Source organism: Triturus cristatus, chromosome 9 (genome assembly GCF_964204655.1).
Source record: "Triturus cristatus chromosome 9, aTriCri1.1, whole genome shotgun sequence".
Classification (NCBI taxonomy): Eukaryota; Metazoa; Chordata; class Amphibia; order Caudata; family Salamandridae; genus Triturus; species Triturus cristatus.
Genome location: NC_140592.1, coordinates 1057737544 through 1057760610, shown reverse-complemented (window position 1 = coordinate 1057760610; position 23067 = coordinate 1057737544). Strand labels below are relative to the sequence as shown.

The following is a 23067-nucleotide window of genomic DNA, read 5'->3' as shown; positions in this document are numbered from 1 at the left end:
GAAGAAGAATAAACTGGCAGGATTTATATAGCTTTTACACCAGGCGATCCAATAATGCTTTCTGGGAAGAAAATCTCTCAGTTTGTAGAGGATGTATTTAACCCTGGCAGCAGTATATACATGCTGAGGAAGAAGTGCAGCAACAGAAACTGCTTTGTGGAATAAGAATCAACTGAGGTAAGTGATGTCTTTTCTCAGGTCTTGTTTGAGTATCGTTGAATGGGAAAAGCTGCCAATCATCCAACTGTGCTGAGGCCAAATATCTGCCACTGCCTGGGTATACAGATATGCCATCTGGATGAGATGGTTGGACAAGAACACCTGTTCAAAAGCATTTTGTGAATTAAGTTTGGTTGAGGTGGCCAGTTTCAATAAAGGGTAGAGGGTGATGCTCTCAGACAATACTCCACACGCACTAATGACAGTGAAAAATGAAAGTGTGTGAAGTGCATCACTGGTGCACTTCTCTTACAGATTAGTGTTACTGTGAAAGTAGACATGTAAAGTTCCTTGCAGCTCCCTGTATTACTCTCATCCCTTCCTTTGTGGTTGCAGGAAATGTCATTAGGAGCAAAAGCCATCCGAGCTAGCAACGCTGTAAGCAATGAAGCTGGGTAGGACATGGGGAACCCAGTGACACATTTGCTGGAGTCATAACGGTTGTAGACTACCCTCACAGCCTCTGTTGCATTCTGGGTCTCTCAACTGGCAGCTCCTACAACTGTATAAGAGCTCTGTGTGGAGCAGGTCGTGGGCAGTCCTTCTGTAACTGTTAATCAGTTACAAATGGAAGCACAGAAGTAAAAGGGAATGAGAGACAAAGGTTGGAGTCTCTTCAATTTATACTAGAGTACTTACTATCAATGTGTGCCTGCTGAAGAGACTGCTAGCATTTTCAATCATGTTAAAAATAAGTGAGAAAAGTATTTATTGTTCATTTCCTATTATTGCTTTGTCCGAGTACTTACACTGTGGTTTTCATTGGCACCATTTCTATTTGAGTCATTTAATAAACTGCTTTCCATAGACAACTGTCCATCTGTAAATAGAGAGAGAAAAAGAGACTATTTAATGTATAGAAATACACAGTAAAAGCCAGCCAATTTGTTGCCAGATTTAAATAGAACTGAATGCAGCACTTTAAAGTCATAGGACACACCGTGACCAGAACATCTTTCGCAATTAAGTTTAATAATCAATAATTTTTCATATCAAGCATAAAAGTCCCAGCTGAGATTATCAAAGTAAGATTGTTTTTATCAGTGAAAAGATAAATAACTTACCTGAAGATAACAATGTTTTTGATCAATCATCTGCACGTAGAGAGGTACGACAGAACCTAAAACCTCACTGGAGGAAACCACGGTGGCTCAACTTGCACCCCTACAGTTTTTTGAGTCCCCGAAAAGGCGCGACTATCAAACCCCAATTACTTTCAAGTTTATTGCATAGTATTCATTGAAGCAAAACCATCCAGAACAGAATTGAGGGAACCTTACATTAAACATACCATCTCAGCCAGACTAGACTGGCTGTATGGGAAACACTCTAGCCAGCTGAGAGCAAAGTGGGATGTTTAAAGGTTTGAGGGATTCTCAGCCCATTCAGCCCTAAAAATAGCATGTGGGACTGAATCAAGACTTTACACAATGATAGCAACGTACTTGATTTGCTACTGCACAAAAATACTGCTGTCCAGTATTGTGGCAGAATTTGAAGCATATGAATATTATAGAACTGCATGTAAAACATACAGCTTTCTAAAACTGGATTGTAAAATGTATTGATGCCCCTCCCCACCCCTTGACCTAATTTCCCCTCTCTTGAAGAAAGAACCTGCAGAACCTTCCTAGAGAGGGTGTAGTGCAATATGTAGATGTTATTAAAATATGTTGTAAGTTATCTTTTAGTGCCCTCTACAACTCTGACAGTATGCTACTTTCCAGAGGGGGCACTATCTGGCAATTTCCGCCAGTTCACATGTTCCGCCTCCAGTACCGATTGTATTTATGGATCTGAGTGTAGACAAGTTGTACTCTACTTAATATATATATTTATTTATTTTCTCCAAATTTTCCGGCACAGTCATCCAGCCAGATCTGACGACACCGTTTCAGTTTCAAAATATGCTTTTATTGGGCAAATATCAGGGCTGTAACGCATTTCGGTAGGAACCCCTGCCTTGTTCACACAGCGAGCTGTTCCTTTGTGGTGAGTAATAAAGTAAATCAAACAAGGAACAATCGGTCACATGGTCTAATTGACATAAAGAAAATACTGTCATGGTCTGTTGACAAACACATCGGATTACATTATATATATACATATATATACACACACACGTGTATGTATGTGTATATATATATATATATATATATATATATATATATATATATATATACACACACACACACACACACATACATACATACATGCATATACATATTGGATGTATAAAAGTCACTTCATAAGAATTCTCTCAATTCTCGGAGCTGGGCGTTTTCTGCAGGCGATCTCCCAATCATTAATCATCTGGAACTGGGAGGCCCAGAAAAAAGCCTCTATATATCAGAGTGCAATCCCGACTTTGTATGGTGAACTGTGCATGGTCTGCAGCGCTAGCCTAGCTTTACCTCCATTTCACAACAATGTAGGTAATGTTTTGGTAAGCCATGCAAAGAAGGAGTCCAGGAATTCAAAGTTGGTATTTTGCTTAACATACAACAGCGGAGTAATCATTTTTAAAATGGTTGCCCTCCCTAATATGGTGAGAGGAAGTGTTCATCTGTTTGAATGTCTTCTAGGACTACCTCCAGATTTTCTCCCAGAAAGAGTGCAGCAGTTAATGTAATATTTATGCCCAGGTACCAAACTCCTTTATTGTTACAACAATATCTACGGGGGCCTCTATTAACATTATACAGTGCTGACTATCCCCAGTTTATTTTGAGCCTAGAGTATTTTTGGAATTCTTTAAAAATGGAGAGTACTGGAGGCATTGTCCTCTGGGGAACCATTAGCTAGAATGGGACTTCGACCACGTATGAGGTCTACTCTATCTCTCCGGATATGTCATGGAACTCCCTTATGTCTGAATGAGCTATAGCCCAGCATGCACACGGAGCTACACAAATGGCAAATAGCAGATGCAAGAGCGTGCATCCCTGCCTAATCTGTGTTGTAATGTTATACCTACTTATCTGCAATCTTAATTCCTCTAAATTGAAGACTTTCTCATCATGTTCCTTATGACAGGAAGCAAATCATCATCCCAGCGACTGGCAACTCTCTCCCCCTTTATTAAGTTTCTTGCATCTGGTTTGGTATACAAACCCACAAAACTCACTCAAAAATCCTGGTTAGAAAACAAAGCAGTAAATCGAGCAGCCTCACTTCTTGAGAGGAAAAGAATCAAGGGACTGTTGCAAGGATTAAGAGAGAATACAAGAAAGAAGAGCAAGTTACTTTGATAAAGCTCTTTCTGGTGGATTCGCTATCTAACCAAGGATTTCTTCCTGCTGGAATATCCCCTAGCGCCAGACTGGATCCGAAAGATTTTAAAAGCATTGTTCTTGCACACCAGTAGATGGTGCTATGCAGCTCTGCGTTGATTTCGCATCACCCTGGAAGGGACAATGGAGGCACATATATGCACCACCCCTGCGCATTGATTTCAGTTTCTTTCTTGACCCGGTCAATTCTCTTGGAAGTGGAGAACAACAATATTCAGAGACACCAGTTTGCAGATCTCTAATATGGGACCATTGTAGATGAAATATCAGATCATTCCACAGACCAGGGAGAAGATAGGGTGGTGAGGAATCTGTGGTTAGATAGAGTATGCCCCAGACAGGGCATATACTTGTAACCACAGTACTTCTCAAGGTGGTGGACCTGTGTAATGGCTCATTCCAAAAAGACATGAAGGACCAAGTAGAAAAAATGCCCTATCTGGCAGTCAAGGCATTGGTGCTTTGTCAAAGTGTACCAACGTCATGTTGCAGCCTGACAAATGTTAAGGACAGGCACTACATGTGCCAGTCCAGTGGTAGCAACACTGGTCCTGGTTAAATGGCCCATCAATCCCTACTGAGGCTGCTTCTTGGCAAGTGCATAGCAGATTTTAATGCAGAGGACTATCCACCCTGATCGAGTTCATTCTGCACTGCCTTGCCGTTCTTTGCCCCAGAGAACCCCACAGAGAGATGACTGCCCACCTGATGGTCTTTGGTGTAATCGATATAAGGGGGTTGAGCGAAGCAAAGAACTTTGGAAAAGTGATTGATTGGCCACTGTGAAACACTAACTATTTTTTGGCAAAAGTGCCACCCTGGTCCTCAACACCACTTCACCTGGGAAAAAGGTGGTGTAAGGAAGTTGCAGCGAGAGAGTTTGGAGTTCAGTCACAAAGTAGGCTGAAGTTACCAGGAACACTGTCTTCAGTGTAAAGATTCGTAGTGGACAGCTGTGCATTGGTTCAATTCATGTGCGCATGAATAAAGTGAGGACCAAAGTAATATCCCAATGTGACATCACAAAGAATTTTGGAAGACACAAACAAGTCAAACATTTTAGAAACCTCATCACAACAGGTGATTCGAACAAAGAGATTTGGATTGGTAAACGTTGAAAGGCTGATAGGGCCAACAGAAAACCTATAAGGGCGCCCACTGCAAGTGCTCGCTAGGCCAGCGATAAAATGAACAATAAGAAAACTAACAGTTTTGATTGTAACGGATCAATACTGTGGTTGGCATACCAGATTACAAACTTGTACCAGTGCCCGGCGTAGTCAGATTTTGTAGAAGGATGCCTGGCAGCCAGGATGACACACACAACTTTGAGAGGAAGATCGAATGCAATCAACTGTTGCTGCTCAGTCTCCACGCCTGGAGGTGCAGATTGTGCAGGTTTGGTTGCAGAACCCTGCTGCTGTGACATGTTGATAGGTATCTGTGCCTACAAGGGATTTCTTTTAAATGCACTTAGTTAAACATTTAATACACAGAACAGTGATCGTAAGCTCCAGTTGATAGCTTACAAATGATCAATCTAAAATTTAATTTGCTCAGTTATATCAGAATGAATCTGCTACAAATACTCTTCAGACAGGTGTTCATGTTTCAAAATACAAACTTTTATGATGAAAAAAGAAATTTATCAAAGGGTACAAAAGACTAAACCAACGCACAGTGACCGAGGTTTACAAATGATTCGTGATTACGGATACCTCATAGTCACTAGTGTGAGCATCTATTCCAAACAATATACATAAACGGAAAATGAAACTGATCAATACAGAAAGCAATTCCTTAAGGAAAATAAATCACTGAGGAAATAGATGTAGTTGTCCACGTTTTGGTCTTTTTGGTGTATGCATCCGTTAGACCATCTTCAGGACGATGAGTTAGAGTGTTGCCGCTGTCCCGGCAGTCGCCGACTGCAGGGGCAGTGGCAGAAGCAGCGCCCAACTTCTAGCTTGACGGTTGCAAGCACGAGAATAAGCAAATCCTTGATGATTGCTTCATAAGAGTCTTACAATTCGTTTGGACATATATCAAATTCGAGAGCTCTTCAATAGCTTCTTTTTTGGTGTCAATGACTAGGAAGATTTAAACAAACAGACTTAGCATTGATTAGAAATTCCCCATGGAATGCTCATAAGGGTCATACAACACTAACTCATTGTCCTGAAGATGGTCTAACGGATGCATACAAAGGTTTTGACATTACACATTCTTAACGGTGGTGAAACGGTCTAGCTATGGTTTTCCCCACTATTGGAAGATGCCCTGTGCCACCTTACGTGTAACCGCAATTTGTGATCGACCAGCCATCTCCAACAGATTCCTTCCGCCCTCGCATTCAAAGACCCCACCAGGTGTTTCACAATCAGGAGGGGGTAATGCCTTGACCCTCAAGACAGCGCCAACAACGTAGTGCCTCCTGGCACAGGATCCGGGACCTCATCTGCTGAGCTTGTTGCGGTACCACACAGTGGTGGTGTTGTACACGGGAACTTGAGCCCTTTGATGGAAGATAGGAAAACGTTCAGTGCCAAGCGAATGACCCGCGACTCCAACAGGTTGAAGTGGAGATAGGCCTCTGCTGAAGGCCAGAGTCCTCTGATCGGCACCCATCCCAGATGATCTTCTCATCCCGTAGTGGCACATCTGTCACCACTGCCAGTTCCGAGTGAAGAGGGTTTTGCCACCAGTCCAACTGCAGCTGAGCTGACCAGAGCCATCATTGCAGGCTTTCTGCTCTCTCCTCTAAAACCCGGATGGAATCAGACATGCTCTCCTGGTGCTGGGCCCACTGAGACTTTAGATTCCACTGTAAATCCAGCATATGCCACATGACATAGTTGACAAGCAGGATGCCAAAAGGCCCATAACCCTCAGAGCATCTCTCTTTGAGACGCAGGACCAATGAAGAAACATCAGGATCACAGCCCGAATGTCCTGGACTCGTAGTGACACAGGCAAGGTGCAAAGCTGCACAATATCCAGGATGGCTCCAATGAAGTGGAGCCTCTGAAAGGGAGTCAGATGTGGTTATGGAACCCCAGCGATGTCAGGAGGTTCACCATCATCTGTAGGTAATCCACAACTGACTGTGGTGAGCTAGTCTTCAACATTCAGGTATTGAGGTAGGCGAAAACTAGAATCCCAAACCTCAGAAGGTCTGCTGCGACCACTGCCATTCCTTTTATGAACATCAGTGGGGCACGGGTGAGACCGAAGGGACGCACATAAAATGTTCCTGGCTCAGTCTGAACCGCAAGTAGCATTTTTGGGACTGCAGGGTGGGTACATTAAAATAGGTGTCCACAGACACCATCCAGTCGCCTGAATCCAGTGCAGACAGAACATGGCCACTGTTCGCATTTTGAATTTTTTTATTCTACAAGAAGGTGTTCAGTGGCCAGACATCTAAAATGAGTTGAAGACCACTGTCCTGCATAGGCATGAGGAAATAGCAGGAGTAACAGTCAGTCTCTATTTCTGAGGCAAGAACCCAACTATTGGCTCCTTTGTCCAAAAGAGGCAGCATTTCTCGGAGCAAGAATGACAGATGCTCCTCTGAAAGATGCTCTGATATAGGATGGACGTGACGTGCGTCTAAAAGTAATGGCAGGTCAAAGCCTTGCTGAACCATCTGAAGGACACACTTGTTGGATGTTATGTTTTGTCACCCAGCGAAAAAATGTCTGTTCCTGCCTCCCACAGGATGCTGTGGGCCACTAATGGTAACTTACAATGGCTTGGAGGCGGGGGCGCTAGAGGGCGCCAAACAAGATGGCCGCACTTGCGAGAGGCTCTTGCTGTTTGGGCAAAATCCTTAAAATATCCTGCCCATCCTGGCACCTATACCTTCTAAAATCACAGCCCTGACGCCGCCGGCGCAGCTGAGAGACAAACACCGCCATCTCTGTCGGAGATCGTACCTGTGAGCCTGAGCTCTGGACCGTCGGCCTACAGGACCGCGCTTCTCAGTCCCAGGGCGGGAGAGGCTGACTGTACCCGAGCGGGAGGCCCCGCTGTGACCTGCTGCTGTGCTGCCGCCGGTGTGGGCCTCGCGGGGAGGGGTCCCGATTCCTGCCTGCTGTCCTGCGGCCGTCCGGGAGGCGGCCGGGGTAGAGACTGCCTGGAGGTCGGACCGGGCTGGAGGCAGGGCACGGTGCCGCCGGCGTGTGCGGAGAGCTGAAGACGTTCACGCTGTGCCCTCTGCGGTGAGCGCCTTTGCTGGTGGCCCCCAGCGTCGGATGCCGATCGGCGCCTTATTCCCGTGAGTGGCTGCAGGGTGCAGCGCGCGGCGATCGGCGCGGACAGGCCCCTTGGAGCCGCGATCCCTGGAGGTGGCGAGCCGGACCTGGGGTAAGTGCCCCATCACCAGTGTGCGATTGGCGCGGACTGGCCCGTCGGAGCTGTGAACATTGGGAGTGGCGAGCCGGTCCTGGAGTAAATGGCCCATTACCAGGGTGCTGCATAATTGGGGGGCCTCTGGGGTGGCGGGCCATCTCGGGAGTAACCGAGGATCGGTCTCTTGGGACATCCCCGCGGCGGCCCCTGCTTCATGCCGGCTGGAGAGGCCTTACGCCTGCTATAAAATACCGCTGCGTCTGTCACGGCGCGGGGTGCTCGAGAGTATTGCGGGGGGGCCCCCAGACCTGCAGGGGTCCCCAGTCTCTGCTGAGTTTCACACACATTGGGGATACTCTCACGGCCTTCGCTTGCTCCGCCCCTGCACTGATCGCCGGGATCGGCTGGGGCTGTAGCGAGCGGCCGCACGCTTCGGACATCGTGGGTGCGGCAGGGCTTCGCCGCCCCGTGTTCTACTGATGAGCATCGAGGACAGTTGAGAGGTCAGAGCTGGTTTGCTTGTCCTGGAACATCGGAGTTGGGCGGCCTGGAAGGGAAAATGGAGGGGCGTCCGATGTTGAATAGCACTCCCCACTGCACACTTTAATCGACCATGATACGGACATTGAAGCTGCCTCTGTAACTGTTAGGATCCGTGCTGTGGCGCGGATCCTTGCCGGTGATAGCCCCCTGCTAAAACACTGAACCTGTGGCCACCACATGTATTTCGCAGTATAACTTCGTAGTCTGTGCCCAATGCTTTGTGTCCTATCACTCCAATCAAGGGCACACTTTCCACGCTACTGGATAGCCGACAACTGCGCCCTGCCTGAGATCTGCAAGTGGTGCTGAATGCAGGCGCAAAAGGGGTGTAAGAGAGGCACCAAAACTCATTGGTCAAAATGGTGAAAAGACAACCTGGGACTGCTTCTCTGGCTCTGTGCCGCCCTGAACGACTTACTACTTCTTTGTAACCACATCACGGATTGGCTGCTGTAACACACAAATCGTTCTGTCAGGATGGACCCATGCTATTGTACCCGAACACCCTCGCTGCCGCGAGGAGCACCTGGTCGCCATCTGGCTGCCGCCCACCAGGTGAACCCTATTACTGTACCTTCGTGAAAGGTTGGGGGGGGGGGGTATTTACTTGTCCCCAGTTGGGATCAAGGGATGTGGGCTGGGGTGGGGTGTGGGAGGGACAGGGCACAGCAGGTTGGGGTTGCTGTTGTGGGAGGGCTCAATGAGTGTTTGTTTTGATATTATTTGCCGCTACGCCATGCCAGACGTACACTGGGTAAAGGTCTCACATTGCCCTACGCACTTGACGTCACTCCAATCCATGATGACATACTAGCAATGGAGTCTAGCTCCGGACCATTCAAGTATAATTTTTTAACTTGGAACGTGCGAGGGTTAAACAATCCCCGGAAGTGTTGCCACATACTTGCATATCTGGATAGTCACAACGTGCACTGTGCTATGTTGCAAGAAACACACTTGTGCCCCAACCCAACCCCCTCATTTGCCAAGCGCTGGGCGAGCCATCGTGGATTCTCGTGTTAATCGTCATATGCCCGGGGCACTACCATCCTGGTTAGGCACACGCTACCATACACTCCCATTGGGTTCCATGCCGATTCGCAAGGCCGATATAATATTCTATGGGGACGATTATTCGGACAGTCTGTTACTATGGTCTCATGCTATGGTCCAAACGTGGACAGCCCGGAGTTTTTTCGGGTATTATGGGGGAAAATCCAGGACATGGGCACCACACATTTGATATGGGGGGGGACTTCAATGTAACCATTAATCCGCACTTAGATAGGTCGAACCCGCAACCGCAGCACTACACCGCCGCACAACTAGCCCTTAAACACATTGTTGAGGAGCAGGCCCTTATAGATCCATGGAGGACCCGTAATCCATTATCTTGTCAGGGTTCTTGCTACGCCTCGGCCCATGCCTCTTGGTCGTGCATCGATTACTGGCTGGTGGATAGGGGATTGGACACATGGGCATCATGCTCCTCGTATCTGCTGCGTACACATTCAGACCATGCTCCCGTGTTGTTAACTCTTATCCCACCGCCGGCGGAGTCTCCGTTTCTTTCGTGGCGCCTTAATCCGAAGTCGGTTCTGGACCCCGTGTTTAAGACTGAGCTAGAACAGGAAATATCGGACTTTTTTTACCCGTAACACCGGCTCGGTCTCCCAATACTCTACACTCTGGGAGGCCTTCAAGGTGACGGTTCGCGGTATATGACTTGCGAAGAGTGGGGGAGTCTTGAAAGACATTAGAAATAGACTTCAAAAGTTAGAAACGGATATTCGCAATATGGAATTGGCTCTTCAGAACGCGCATTCTCCGTCGCTGCAAGCGCACCTACGTGCATTGCTCACAGAATATCACGACACAGCTGAGCTTGAATGCAAATTCAGAGGTAAATACCACAAAGCTCGATGTTACAGGGAGGGAGAACGCCCAGGCCGGGCGTTGGCATCCTCTATCCGACCCCCCCCGCTTCGCGAATACTGTTTCAGAAATTACCGATGAGGACGGCCTCACGCATAGAAATCCCTCAGAAAAAACTCGGGGTATTTAAGAGGTTTTTATAAAACTTTGTACTCCACGCAGCGCCAGACCCCGGTAAATTTTGACACCTTTTTTGAGGACACTACGATCGCATGGTTGGGCGATGGCCAGAGGGAACACCTCTTAGCACATCATGAGGATGAGGAGATTATCTAGGCCATTATGCAATTACAGTCGGGTAAAGCCCCAGGGCCGGACGGCTTACCAGCTGAGTTTTACAAGACATACCGGCACCTCCTTATCCCGGTCTTGAGGCATGTATTCGAGGAAGCCCGAGAAACGGGTATTTTGACTCGATCATTGCGCGAGGCACTTATTATCTCACTACCTAAACCGGGTAAGCCGCCTACGCAATTAGATTCGTACAGGCTCCTATCCCTTATTAATGTTGATGCCAAAATCCTGGCCAAACTAGTCGCTAACCGTATAAGCCCTCTTATGCCGGGGCTGGTCCTCCCGGATCAGTCTGGGTTTGTTCCGACTAGGAGTACAGCCCATAATCTGCGCACCTTGTTTGCCCTGCTTCATGACACAGTGGTGCAAATTATCCGGCTCTACAAATACTTTTTGACAGATAGGGTTGTGATTGATAAACAGATCTGTTCTAGATAAATGTTCTGCAACTGTTGACTTCTGGGTTAGCAGAATGTCAGCTGTTGCTTGGCCATGCTCATGGGGATCCAACCAAACATTTGATGCCTTGTGCGGCATATTTTATTCCAAAATCTAGGCAATGTGTTTTACAGGTTGACCAGCCTGATGCAAAGAAAATGTTAAGGCAGGTGTGAACAGCCACAGAAATCAGATGAGGTCAGGTAGGATGTGGAGCTTCAGGATAACGCTATGTAGACTCTGATGGTGCTGAGCTAAATACCATTTGTTTGAAAGACTATTGCATCCCTAGTACTAACTGGATGTGTAATGTTTTTATTGTTAAAGGTTTCCTTTCATGCTAGGGGTAGAAAAGAAACTTAACACTCACTTTTGTGTCTGTAATAAAATGCAGGCCTTCTACATTACATACATTAGTACACAAAGTGTCAATTAATGATGGCAGGAACCAGATTTAATATGACAGTGACTGTGATGAAACGAGGATTTAAAGATGTTTACCTAGATGCAATCTGATTTTGGCTTCAGAATTATTGCATTCGGCCATAGAGAGAGGGGCTCTCATTTGATGTAAACCTCCGCCACACTGGAAGCTTTTCTAGACCGAAAAAGCTTCTTAATGCAACATAAATGAAAAGAACATACGTAGTTCTGGTTCTTTACAGGCAAGAAAACAATGTTTTGGTTAATAATTGTGTACAAGAAATGGTGACCTTTCATCACTAGGTTCATATGCTGCACTTCAACTTACCTGCTCTGTCAAAGGAATGCATATTATAGCCTCTTGTAAGTTCTGCAGGTCCAGAGAACCTTCCAGAAATTGGGGGGTTGGCGTAATATTTGTCTTGCCTTCGAGGGTGGATGGATGGATCAGGGTAATGCGGACCTGAAAAAAAAGAAATCAGCTAAGTAAATTATGCAGAAAAAACAGAATGACGTGAGGTACACCATGAACTACCACCAAATATGGTCCAAGTTGCAGCAAATTACTAAGGAGAGAGGAGGATATTAGTGTTTGCAATACCTACACCTGGTTTTAATGAAATTATATTGTTAGTAGATAAACTTGATTAATTCAAGTTCAGTTAGCAAAGAATGGAAATAAGGAATATGCTACTTACCAGTATGCATCTGTTCTTGGCATGTAGAGCTGCAGATCTATACACTGTGCATAGATCGCCATCTGGTGTTGGGCCCGGATGTTTGCAGTTTGTTTTTCCTCTTGGAAAGTCTTTGGAAGTCACGAGGTTGGTGACTCCTCCTTTGGTTCGTATTGCGCATGGGCTTCGGCTCCATCCTCAGATTGTTTTTCGCCAGCAGGGAAAGATGGAGCGTAGTAATAACAGTATTTATTTATTTATTTATGAGATTTTTTGTGCGCAAACTAATACCCTAAGGTGTCTAGGCGCAGCGAGATACTCCAGATTACAGCACAGATCAGACCGCATTATCATTGATTAAAAAGCCAGGTCTTTAATAATTTGCGAAAGTTAATAAGTAAAGAAACCCATGTGTGTTGTATCTAAATAAGATAGACTGGAACGGATACAGGTAGCCGGGGAGGCGGGTGGGCGTGTATAGATCTGCAGCTCTACATGCCAAGAACAGATGCATACTGGTAAGTAGCATATTCCGTTCGAGGCATATGAGCTGCAGATTATACACTGTGCATAGACTATATAGCAGTACCCAACCCTAGCGGCGACCACCGGCATCCGTTGCAGTTGTTTGGAACAGTGTTTTTAGTACAGCCTGGCCCACACTAGCTTGTTGCTTGGTTTGCACATCTACACAGTAATGTTTTGTGAAAGTGTGCGGTGTTGACCATGTCGCTGCTTTGCAGATGTCATCTAGTGGTATGTTTCCTAGAAAAGCCATAGAAGCCCCTATCTTCCTTGTAGAGTGGGCTTTAGGGGGAACAGATAGCGTTCGTTTTGCTTTGTGGTAGCAAATCTGTATGCATTTTACAATCCACCTAGCTATCCCTGATTTAGAAATAGGGTTGCCTTTATGTGGTGGAGAGAAAGAGACAAATAGCTGTTTGGTTTTTCTGAAAGGTTGTGTTCTTTGGATGTAGTAAAGTAAGGCCCTTTAAACATCCAGTGTGTGTAAAGCCCTTTCCGCAACTGTTTGAGGTTGTGAGAAAAAGACTGTTAATTCTACCGACTGGTTTAGATGGAAGGGAGAAGTGACTTTGGGTAGAAATTTTGGGTTGGTGCGGAGTACAACCTTGTTCTGATGCATTTGAAGAAAAGGTTCCTGTATGGTGAGTGCTTGTATTTCACTAACCCTTCTAAGGGAAGTGATAGCCACTAGGAATGCTGTTTTCCATGTGAGAAATTGCAGCTCACATTTATGTAATGGTTCGAAAGGGGGTCCCATTAGCCTTGTGAGAACTATATTCAAGTTCCAGACAGGTGAGGGTGGTACTCTGGGTGGAATTACTCTTCTGAGGCCTTCCATAAAGGCCTTGATGGCAGGCACCCTGAAAAGTGATAGGTGCTGCCTGTTCTGTAAGTAAGCAGCAATTGCTGCGAGGTGTAACCTAATGGATGTATATGCTAGGTTACACCTTTGTAGATGGAGCAAGTAACATATGATGTGCTGTATGGACACATTTAGAGGGTTGATTGTGTTGTTGTGGCAGTAAACAACAAATCTTTTCCACTTTGCAGCATAGCATGCCCTAGTAGTAGGGCGTCTAGCTTCCCTGATAATATTCATGCAATCAGGGGGAAGGTTAAGGTATCCGAATTCTAGGACCTCAGGAGCCAGATCGCAAGGTTGAGCTGAGCTGGGTCCGGGTGCCTGATCTCTCCATGGTTCTGGGTTAGGAGGCATGGTGAGAGGTGTAGCTTTTGGTGTGGTACTACCGAGAGTTCCAGCAGTGTGGTGTACCACGGTTGTCTGGCCCATGTTGGAGCTACTAGGATCAGTGTTAGAGAATGCTGTTGTAGCTTTCGCACCACTAATGGAATTAGTGGGAGAGGTGGAAAAGCGTATGCAAATTTGTTTGACCAGTTCATCCATATCGCATTGCCTTTGGACAATGGGTGTGGATATCTGGCGGCGAAGCTTGGGCATTTTTCGTGGGTGGCGAATAGGTCTATGTGTGGATGCCCCCACTTCTGAAAGAACGGGTGAAGAACCTGTGGGTGAAGTTCCCATTCGTGAATCTGTTGCGTTTGTCTGCTGAGCAGATCTGCCACGGTGTTTTGGACTCCTGGGACATGTTGGGCCAGGAGAAAAAATTTCTGTGAAATTGCCCATCTCCATATGCTCTGTGCTAATTGAGAGAGCTGTGGAGAGTGTGTGCCCCCCTGTTTTTGAATGTAGTACCTGGCAGTCATGTTGTCTGTGCAAATGAGGACTGCCTTGCCTGAAATCTGCGTCTGGAAGGATTTTAGGGCTAGGAAGATTGCCAGTAACTCCAAATGGTTGATGTGGAGTAACTTCTGTTGCGGCGTCCATGTGCCCTGTACTGTGAGATGTAACAGATGAGCTCCCCAGCCGGAGAGCGGTGCGTCTGTTAGGATTAATTGTGGAACCGGGTCCAGGAACGGTCGACCTCTGGAAAGGTTTGTGGTGTTCCACCACTGCAGAGAGCGATGGGTTTGACCGTCTACCAACACCAGATCTGTCAGTTGCCTCTGGGCCTGGTTCCACTGGCGTGCTAAACACTCTTGGAGTGGACGCATCTGGAGTCTTGCATGGGGCACTATGAAAATGCAAGAGGCCATCATCCCTATCAGTTGCATAAACACTCTTGCTGGGAGAGAGTGTTGAAATATGAATTTCTGACGCAGAGCCTGTATGTTTGCAATCCTGGCAGGATTGGGATAGGCTATGGCTTTTGAAGTGTCTATGGTAGCACCGAGGTATTGTTTTGTGTGTGATGGTACCAGGTGGGACTTTTGGTGGTTCACTGTGAAGCCTAGCTGGTGAAGTAGTTGGATTGTAGCGGCGGTGTGTTGCACACATTGTTCGTAGGACGTGGCTTTTATTAGCCAGTCGTCCAAATATGGGAAGACGTGAATGTGCTGTCTTCTGAGGTGTGCCGCCACTACTGCTAGGCACTTGATGAATACCCTTGGTGCTGTACTGGTAGTGTTGCCCATCCACTACACATCTGAGGTACTTTCTGTGAGCATGGTGTACTGGGATGTGAAAGTATGCGTCTTTCAAGTCCAGAGTGGTGAGAAAGTCATTCTGGGAGAGGAGTGGAAGAACCTGTTGAAGGGTTACCATGTGAAAATGGTCTGAATGTATGTAAGTATTTAGAGGTCTGAGATCTAGGATAGGTCGTAGAGTCTCGTCTCTCTTTGGAATCAGAAAGTACAGGGAGTAGACCCCTAAATTTTGTTGGTTGATGGGGACCTGCTGTATGGCTTGTTTTTGCAGGAGGGAGATTACCTCCTGTTTTAGTAACGTGGCATGTTCTTGAGACATTGGGCGTTGCCTGGGTGGAATGTTTGGGGGGGGTAGATGTTAATTCTAGGCAATACCCTGAATGAATAATTTGGGTCACCCATCTCTCTGAGGTGATTGTCTCCCAGACGTGAAGGAAATGTTGTATTCTGCCCCCGACCGGAGTGGAATGGTCTGGAGGGAGCGGGGCAAAGTCATTGGGTAGGCGGTGTGGCAGAGCGGGCGGTATTTGTCTTGCCTCTACCTTTATTATTATTGCCTCTGTATCCGCCTCTTTGATAACCCTTTGTGAGGGTAGACTGAGGAGGGGATTTGTAGGACGTGGATGCACTATCCGAGGAGTAGCCTCTGCCTATGCCCCGAAAGGAAGAGCGGCGAAAAGAGCGCCTAGGAGTGTGTGACTGTAGGGCTCCCATGGATTTCGCCGTATCAGTATCTTTTTTCATCTTTTCGAGGGCTTCATCAACTTTTGGGCCAAATAAACGTTGTTGGTCGAATGGGTGATTCAGTATGGAGGCTTGTACCTCAGGTTTAAAACCTGAAACTCTTAGCCAGGCGTGGCGACGGAGAAGGACACTGGTGTTTATGGCCCTGGAGACTGTATCCGCCGCATCTAGGGCACAGCGTATAGAGGTATTAGTTATAGTTTTCCCCTCTTGGATCAATTCATTAGCCCTATTCTTGTATTTTTCAGGGAGATGGTGCATGATGGTCTCTAACTCATCATAATGCGCCCTGCCGTATCTGGCCAATAGCGCTTGCATGTTGGCGATACGCCATATATTGGCGGCTTGTGACGCAGTGCGCTTCCCTGACGCGTCTAGGAGCTTGGACTCTGTCAGGTGGTGGTGCTTCGCCTGACGCCTGAGAATTTGAACGCTTCCTAGCTGTAGATACCACTAAAGAATCCAGTGGTGCAGGGCCTTTAATGTATGAAGGATCTGTGGGGGCGGCTTTGTATTTTTTCTCTATACGGGGGTTTAGGACCCTAGCCCTGACTGGGTCTTTAAAAACCTCTGGTGCATGTTTGATTACCCCTTTTAACATAGGTAGAATGGCAGTAGACCTATGTGCATTATCGAAGGTGTCTAGCAGAAAATCTTCCTCCACTGGGTCAGTATGTAACTCCACCCCGTGATAATGTGCCGCCCTCTGTAGTAGGTGGTGAAAGCCTAACGAATCTTCTGGTGGGGAGGGCCTAGATGGGTAAAGGTCATCCTGTGGGACATCTGGGATGTCCGGATTGTTATAATCATTCCATGTGTCTGGAGATCCAGTAGGAGTGGGGTCTTGTGGCACATCTGCTGGATCATAGTAAGGGTCCCCTAGATCATCGTGGTCTGGAGACAGGGTTGGAGAGCGATGAGGCGGGGGTGGAAAAGGTGGAGGTGGGGAGGGTGGAGGAGGTGGGGAAGGCACTCTGAAAGGGGAGGTAGCAGTGTCCTTCCTCTTTGGAGGTGGAGGTAGAGCTGGTTTGTCCAAGTGTCTCTTTTTTTAAGACAGTGTCAAGTGTCCAGTTTTTGGATCCTTGGTAAGTGTCTTTTGCAGAGGATCCGGTGTGAAAAGTTCTTGCGACACTGGTTGTTCGGTCGGCGCCGAGGGTTTCGGGGCCGACCGTTTTTTAGGCTTGTCTGAGCTGTGCTTCTTCGGGACCTCCGATTTTTTGTTCGGTGCCGAGAGAGGCTTCGGCACCGGAGTGTCGGTGCCGAGGGCCTTATGATGTTTGGTCGGCACGGAGATGGCAGGTTTCGACACCGAGGGCTTTGGTGCTGGGCTCGGTGTGGAGGTGGAGGCCGATTTTTTCTACGGTGCCGAAGGGTGTCTTTCGGTACCACTGGTAGGCTGGCTCGATCCCGAGCTGCCGGAAGGCTCAATAGGCTTCTTTACCGGGCCCGAAGGTGGGGTGTGAGAAGCAGTATCCTTGGTCTTGCCTAGGCTCGAAGGCGAAGGTGTGACCGAAGCCTTTTTGGGCGTGGGTGTGGGAGGGGGTATGGTACTCACGACCCTCTGCGCCGGGGTGATGTCCTCCACATCCGAGTCATCGGCCTCGGAAGCACTGACGAGGTAGTCGTCTTCTTCTTCGATGTTCTGCTGTCCCGGAGCTTCGACGTCGTCCCCGAAGATGTCGACTGGAGCGGAGGTCGAGGAGTGCGCCATGTTGCGTCTGGCCCTTCGATCTTGAATAGTCTTTTTAGATCGAAAAGACTTGCAGGCGGGACAGTCTCAGGCCTCGTGTTCAGGGGAGAGGCAGAGGTTGCACACCTCATGAAGATCGGTGTGGGGAAACTTGGACCCACATCGAGGGCACTTCTTGAATGGTGTTCTTTCCATCAGCCGAGACCGGAGCCGGAATAGGCCTGAAGGCCGCCGTCGACGACCGGAATCGAAGAAGTGCCGAAGAGAAGGTAATTTAGATGATTTATTATTTGAAGGATCTCGATGAGCAAGGATCTTTGCGTCGATCGTTGAACTGGAAAAGTTCGGAACCGGAGCGCGAAGTATTACATCCGAGCCCGATGGCGGAAAAAAACAATCTGAGGATAGAGCCGAAGCCCATGCGCAATACGAACCAAAGGAGGAGTCACCAACCTCGTCGTGACTTCCAAAGACTTTCCAAGAGGAAAAACAAACTGCAAACATCGGGGCCCAACACCAGATGGCGATCTATGCACAGTGTATAATCTGCAGCTCATATGCCTCGAACATAATGTTTATTAGGAAACATCACGTTCTGATTGCTTAGACACCCATACTCTGTGTGTTGAAGTCTATTAGGCGTGTCTCAGTTTAACCTTCAGTGATTCCACTGGCACAATACAATGCCAGACCTAATGTGAACAGTAACACAGGGTTAAAGAGTAAAGTGGGCACATGAAACTGATGATAAAGAGCCTAGATAGTGTCTGAATGTGCTGACAACCAACCAAAGGCTGTTGAACTATGTACTCTTCAGAGAACTCTTGAAAAGTGACCTAAACACGAACGCAAGAGACTGGTTAGAACCTCAGGTCGGTGGGGCAAAATAATGTAATATGGGTGATCTATCCTTTAGTCTGCGTTGAGCTGTACATAAAGCTAGTTATTATTCCCTCACTTTATAATGACATTCCGCATTACTGTGAACTAACATTGGACCTTGGACTGATTTTACCTTCTACCTAAACAACAAATCAGTTAACTACTACCCTGGCCCAACTACCATGAGTTAACCACTATCCTAAATGTCATTCAACTGCTTACCTAACTCAATTAGTACTTATTTCAAAAGATTATGAAGAGGCCAAAAGGCAGCATGATCAGTACCCGAAGATGCGTTAGGTCAGAAGACTAAATGTAACACTAGAAGATAATTCTAGTTTACCTACCTTGTTGTACAAGATATAACACTTACAGAAGCCAACACTTCAGTGGTAGAAGTAATATAGGCAACATTTCAAGCTCAAACATCCCCAAAATATCTCACAGCTTAAAAAGACAACGTTAGTGATAGCATATTTTTTAAGGTAAAGAAAGTAATGTGCAGAATCAAACTGAGCCTGACTGTTAATTGGGAGAACAGAAGAACACAGAATTACAAGATATCACCAATAACTTAGAAAAAATTAGATGTGAGATTTTACGGTCTGTGCTCAAAAAATACTCCACCGTACTATTGGTGTTATGGTGGGTGTCTTCTTTTAATAGATGTTCTCCGTTGTTAAACCCTGTTCCTGGATTATTGGAAAGCATTAAAGATTTGTAAAAATAAATTCAAAAACAATAAGTGTAGATATTAAGGTAGCAGAACTTCACCCTCACGCTGTACGGCAAGTAATTTTGGTCAAGATGTCTATTCTACTAAAGTTTTCATACTTATTTGACAATATACCTTTAGAGCTTGACAAGAAAGCTCTTACAAAGGTACAGGGGAGAACAACATCTTTTATTTTGGCCAATAAGGGGGTCAGACTCTCTTGGAAGAAGCTGAGAAGGAGAATAGGCAGTGGAGGATTGGGGCGCCTGGATTTTCAACTGTACTGTTGGGAGTAACAACTAAAGAATTGCAGAATGCTTATGCTCCACCCAGATAGCCCAATTGGTGGGTCTTATGTATAATGCAATGCTGAATGACCTGCTGAGATGAGGCTTCATTTATAATTCTGGAGCTTCTAATTTGTCAAGAAAGTGCAGTTTAAGTGCTCTAAGGCAGCCGTGAAATGTGGTATGGGGCTCGATCCCTTATGGGGATACCATACTATATATATATATATATATATATATATTCACTGAAAAAACCATAGGTTTCACACATGTTATAGTTAGCGGAAATTTTACTGATAAAAAAACAATGAAATTCCCCCGTTATAGTTAGTGCAGGCAACTATAACTCACGCGACCGCAATCCTCTGCTGATGCTAATACTGTATTTAGACACTTATTTGCCCATGTCTTCTTCCATACATTTTTAGCTATACATATATTACAAATATTTTTTTTTCATAAAGACACATATGTCATCAGCAGAAGATTGCGGTCGCGTGAGTTATAGTTGCCTGGTTTTTTATCAGTAAAATTTCCGCTAACTATAACATGTGTGAAACCTATGGTTTTTTCAGTGAATTTGCAAGGTTTTTTAAATGCTAATTCCCAACTATAACGTGTGTGAAACCTATGGTTTTTTCAGTGAATTTGTACGGTTTTTTAAATGCTAAGTTACTTTACGCCATTCGTGGCGTGCGCGCCCACTTAACGCAGTTCGTTCCGTGCGCGCACAGTGAGCACGCGGTGCGCTTCGCGCACCGCGCGCCCACTTTACGCAGTTAGTGCCGTGCACGCACGGTGGGCACCGCGTGCCCACGTTATGCTAGATGGGCCATGTACGCACGATGCGCTTCGCGCACCGTGCGCACATGGAGGACATATGATGCACTTCGTTTTGAAAGGTAATATTTTAATTTGTTTTTTTTTTTTTTTTTTTTTTGAAACCGTTTATTACAGGACTCAAAAAAATTGTACAAGTATGGGCCTACAACCTTCCGGCCGGCCGCTAGCAATATAAGGAGCATACGGTATACATTTGTAAAACACATGGTGCCGCTGCCGAGCTTTTACAGGAGATAACATCGTTGCGTGTCACATTATGCAGACCCCATCATACGGTTCCATTTTAAATTTAAAGCACAGCAAACACAAACAAACCCACAAGGCAATCCTCAATCGAAATAGCAACACGTGCTCCCCTAGAGGGGGAATCTAGCCATCTATAGGAGTCTCAAGAGGGGGGGGGGGAGAGATCAGAACTAGGATTGGGGACACCCGATGCCCAGGTACCGGGGGGATGAGTTGGCTAAGGGGACGGGGCCGGCGATGGATCAGGCAGTAGGGGTGGAGCACAGATTCCCCCGCGGTAGGCGTTCCAGGGGCCCCACACTTTCACCCATGTCGCAGGCTTACCTCTCGCCACATACACCACCTTTTCCCGAAACATGCACCAATCCATATGTTCCTTTCAGGCCGAGACTGTCGGGGTGCTCTGGGATCCCCACAGCTGGGCAATATCACGCTTGGCAACCATATATCCCAGAGTCACCCACCACGTCTGCGGCACCGAGTAGTCGGTAGGCTCCCACACATTCAACAGGCATCTCCTCGCTTCGGGCAACAGCGCCACATGCGTGACCACTCGCAGCACCTCATGCACACCTCGCCAGAATCCCTCCACCTGCGGGCACTCCCAAAGGATATGCAAAAAGGTCCCCAGCGCACCACACCCACGCTTACACAAACCGTCCTCAGCATAGCCCATACGCAGGAGCTTTGGCCCCGTCATATAGACCCTGTGGAGTATCTTGAGCTGGACGAAACGAAGGCGAGCCGGTATGGCCACCTCTTTCGGGGAGGCCACCGCGGAGATCCAGTCCTCGTCGTCCAGCTCCAGCCCATCGGCTACCCAAGCCTCACGAAGGGCAGTCAGCAAGTCTGAGCGATCGTGGATTAGTTTTTTATAGATTAGTGATATCGTGCTGTCAGGGACGTGTCCGTCCAGCACTCTATCCTCCAGGGGGGAGCACTCCGGGATGGAGGCGACGTCCGGAAAGACGGAGCCCAGCGCATGCCGGACCTGCAAGTACCGAAAGTACTCGCTGCCCTGCAACTGAAATTCCGTCTGCAGCATCTCGAACGTTTTAAATCCTCCCCTCGTCCAGAGATCCCCCACTCTGCTGATGCCTATTAAATCCCATTTCTCAAAGCCCTTCGAGGTCCACAAGGAGCCCAACCGCTCAGATGCGTATAGTGGTGACGCCCGGGTCAAACGGTCCTTCCACCCCATTGCAGCATTAGCCGTGTGCCACACTTGCACCATGACACGCGTGGGGCCCGTCAGGCGAGCGTCGGGCGCGCTAGAGTAGAGCGCTCGATTATAGTCACCACCTGGAAGTAGCATCCTATCCATTTCAAACGCAGGGTTTAAGGCTGGCCCATATAGGCCCTGATTAATTGCGGCTAGCTGGGAGGCTCAATAATACCGTTTAATATCCGGGAGGGCAATCCCCCCATCATACCAGGGGAGCGTCAGCTTAGCCAGGGCAATACGTGGCCTCCCGTCCCAGAACAGGCGGCGCTGCAAACTCTCCACTTCTCGGAAGTAGCGCGCCGGGACAAGGTCCATCGTGTTCTGTAACGCGTATAGGAAACGCGGCAACGACATCATTTTAAACAATGCCGCCCGGCCGAGCGGCGAGAGCGGCAAACGCCGCCAGCGCGCGACATCCTCTTTCAGACGCTGGAGGGGGGGAAGCAAGTTCCGATCATACCGAGCCTCCGGGTCCAGAGTAATGAAGACACCCAGGTACCTAAATCCCTGCGGGGCGACCTGGATCGGACAGCCCCGCGGGAGGATAGGAGCCTCCCCAGAGAGAACGTACACACACGATTTAGCCCAGTTGATGACCAGACCGGAGTTACGACCGAATGAATGCAGAACATCAACTAGTACTATGAGTGATTTACGTGGGGAAGCTAGGTACCAGAGGATGTCATCAGCGTATAAGGATACACGGTCCTCATACTCGGGGGTCCAGCGGAGACCACGGATGGAAGGCTCCCACCGCAGCCACTCCGCCAGGGGCTCCAAGGCAAGTGCAAAAAGGAGCGGCGATAAGGGGCAGCCCTGTCGAGTGCCTCGGCCCAGCTCAAACGGAGCCGATACTCTTCCGTTCACCACCACCTGCGCCAATGGGCCCGAATACAGCAATTTGACCCAACTGATGAACCCTGGGCCAAATCCAAACTTCGCAAGCATCGCCCAGATATATGGCCATTCAAGCGTGTCAAACGCCATGGTGGCGTCTAAGGATGCCAAAATGGCCGGCTCCCGTATAAACGGGCACGTGCGAGCACACCGTGCAAACGCCGCAGATTAAGGGCCGTGTTGCGATGAGGAATAAAGCCAGACTGGTCCTGATGAACCAAATCGCCCACCACGCCGACCAGCCGATTGGCCAGTACCTTAGCGAGAATCTTGGGCTCCGCATTCAGCAGCGAGATGGGCCGATAGGATGTAACCCGGTTCCGAGGTCTCCCC

At 47.6% G+C, this 23067-nt stretch overlaps 1 protein-coding gene across 6 annotated transcripts in view; it reads right to left on the bottom strand.

Moving 5' to 3' along the window:
• MIA2 (MIA SH3 domain ER export factor 2) overlaps positions 1–23067 on the bottom strand; it is a 635554-nt gene that overhangs the window by 43443 nt on the left and 569044 nt on the right. For all 6 annotated transcript variants that reach the window (XM_085626929.1, XM_085626930.1, XM_085626931.1 and 3 more), the window contains exons 26-27: positions 11827–11961; positions 969–1039 (exon numbers count right to left, since the gene is read on the bottom strand). In XM_085626929.1, the coding sequence (XP_085483055.1) occupies positions 969–1039; positions 11827–11961 (206 nt within the window). The remainder of the gene's footprint in view (positions 1–968; positions 1040–11826; positions 11962–23067) is intronic.